The sequence below is a fragment of the Phytophthora parasitica genome, assembly GCF_000247585.1.
Source record: "Phytophthora parasitica INRA-310 unplaced genomic scaffold supercont2.146, whole genome shotgun sequence".
Classification (NCBI taxonomy): Eukaryota; Oomycota; class Peronosporomycetes; order Peronosporales; family Peronosporaceae; genus Phytophthora; species Phytophthora nicotianae.
Genome location: NW_008649132.1, coordinates 57,155 through 58,392, shown reverse-complemented (window position 1 = coordinate 58,392; position 1,238 = coordinate 57,155). Strand labels below are relative to the sequence as shown.

Here is a 1,238-nt window from a genome sequence, read left to right as displayed (position 1 = left end):
ACCACAACGGACAGACGTCCTCGCCCGCGAAGTCGAACTCGCGCTCTCCCGGGGCCCACGGTAGCATTAGCATTGCAGTCATTTCCGATTTTGGCTCTCCCCAAGCAGAGCTCCGTTTTATCAAGAACGCAAAACAAAAAGTGTTTTCCTGCTGAAAGACATTTTGTTTCTTGTGTCAGTATTTAATGTGGAGTACACCGAGATACACTTTGCTTCTGTGTTCGCGCCTAGAGTACGTGGTAGCTCCGTTTTCACGCGCATTGCGCTCGTCACAACTTGGGCTTTGAATACAAACTCCTAATATAAAGATTTATCAACTCCGTTTATAAGGCTACTCTCAGTTGCAATTTTACTCTCATTCGGGAATCTGCCAGCCATGGCCCACAACTACAACCTCCAGCAGCTCCGCCATTTTGACTTCAGCACCGTCATGGAGGCGATCACCGACGAGTCCAAGGCAGTCGCGTGGGCCATGGAGGTGGGGCTGCTGGAGCGGTCGATGCTCTGCCCTCAGTGCGCTCAGCCCATGCGGCTGAACGCGCGCAAGCGCTACTGGCGGTGCTGCAGGAAGACCCGCCACGCCGATGGGAGAGCTCTGCTTGGGGAGAGCCGAGATCGTGGTTTTTTCCAACGGGGGTCTCTCCTGGTGAGTTCATGTGCGGACTCGTACAGGCTGTACAGCGGCACCCACAGCAGGAGGAGTAAGAGTACCTGTGTCGAGAGTTGAAGCAATATATTTTTTAAATAAAGTGCTTTTTGTTTTTCATTCTTCAAAAAGCAGAGCTCCGAAAAACAGAGCTCTGCTTGGGGAGAGCCGGCAAGCGTCGCCTTTCGTTCAATTGAGACTCCCAGCAAACGAAGGCTGAGTTGCAATCATTACAGCATACTTTTAAGAGAGCGTAGAGCTTATGGGCGTCACTAAGAGACCTAGCGGGCTTTTATTATTGCGTCTAACTACACTTTCTTGCTTCGGGCGAGGCGGACCACCAGCCCTAGAACCGCCCAGTCCCAAAGAAGAAGAATCTTACATCTACGAAAAAGGGCTATTATCGGGAGATGGTGGCCAAGCGTTTGCGACCCACGCGCAGGCCTCTTCATTCTAGGATTTGGGTTGCGAGAAAATACACAGTGCCTAATTGAAGTTTTGGCGGACGCCTAGTTGAAAACCTGCAAATTTCCATACAAACTACATGTACTCGGAACCCCGTCGGTTTCAAAACGGCCCCGCCCTGTTCATT

General features: G+C 51.2%; 1 protein-coding gene across 1 annotated transcript; it reads left to right on the top strand.

The window, feature by feature from the left end:
* Positions 1–376: 376 nt before the first annotated feature.
* On the top strand, positions 377–705 carry PPTG_19657 (hypothetical protein; the record flags this gene model as incomplete). The annotated part of the gene is made up of 2 exons (XM_008918146.1): positions 377–646; positions 682–705. 2 exons carry the CDS (start codon positions 377–379, stop codon positions 703–705), a joined length of 294 nt encoding a protein of 97 aa, XP_008916394.1.
* Positions 706–1,238: the final 533 nt, after the last annotated feature.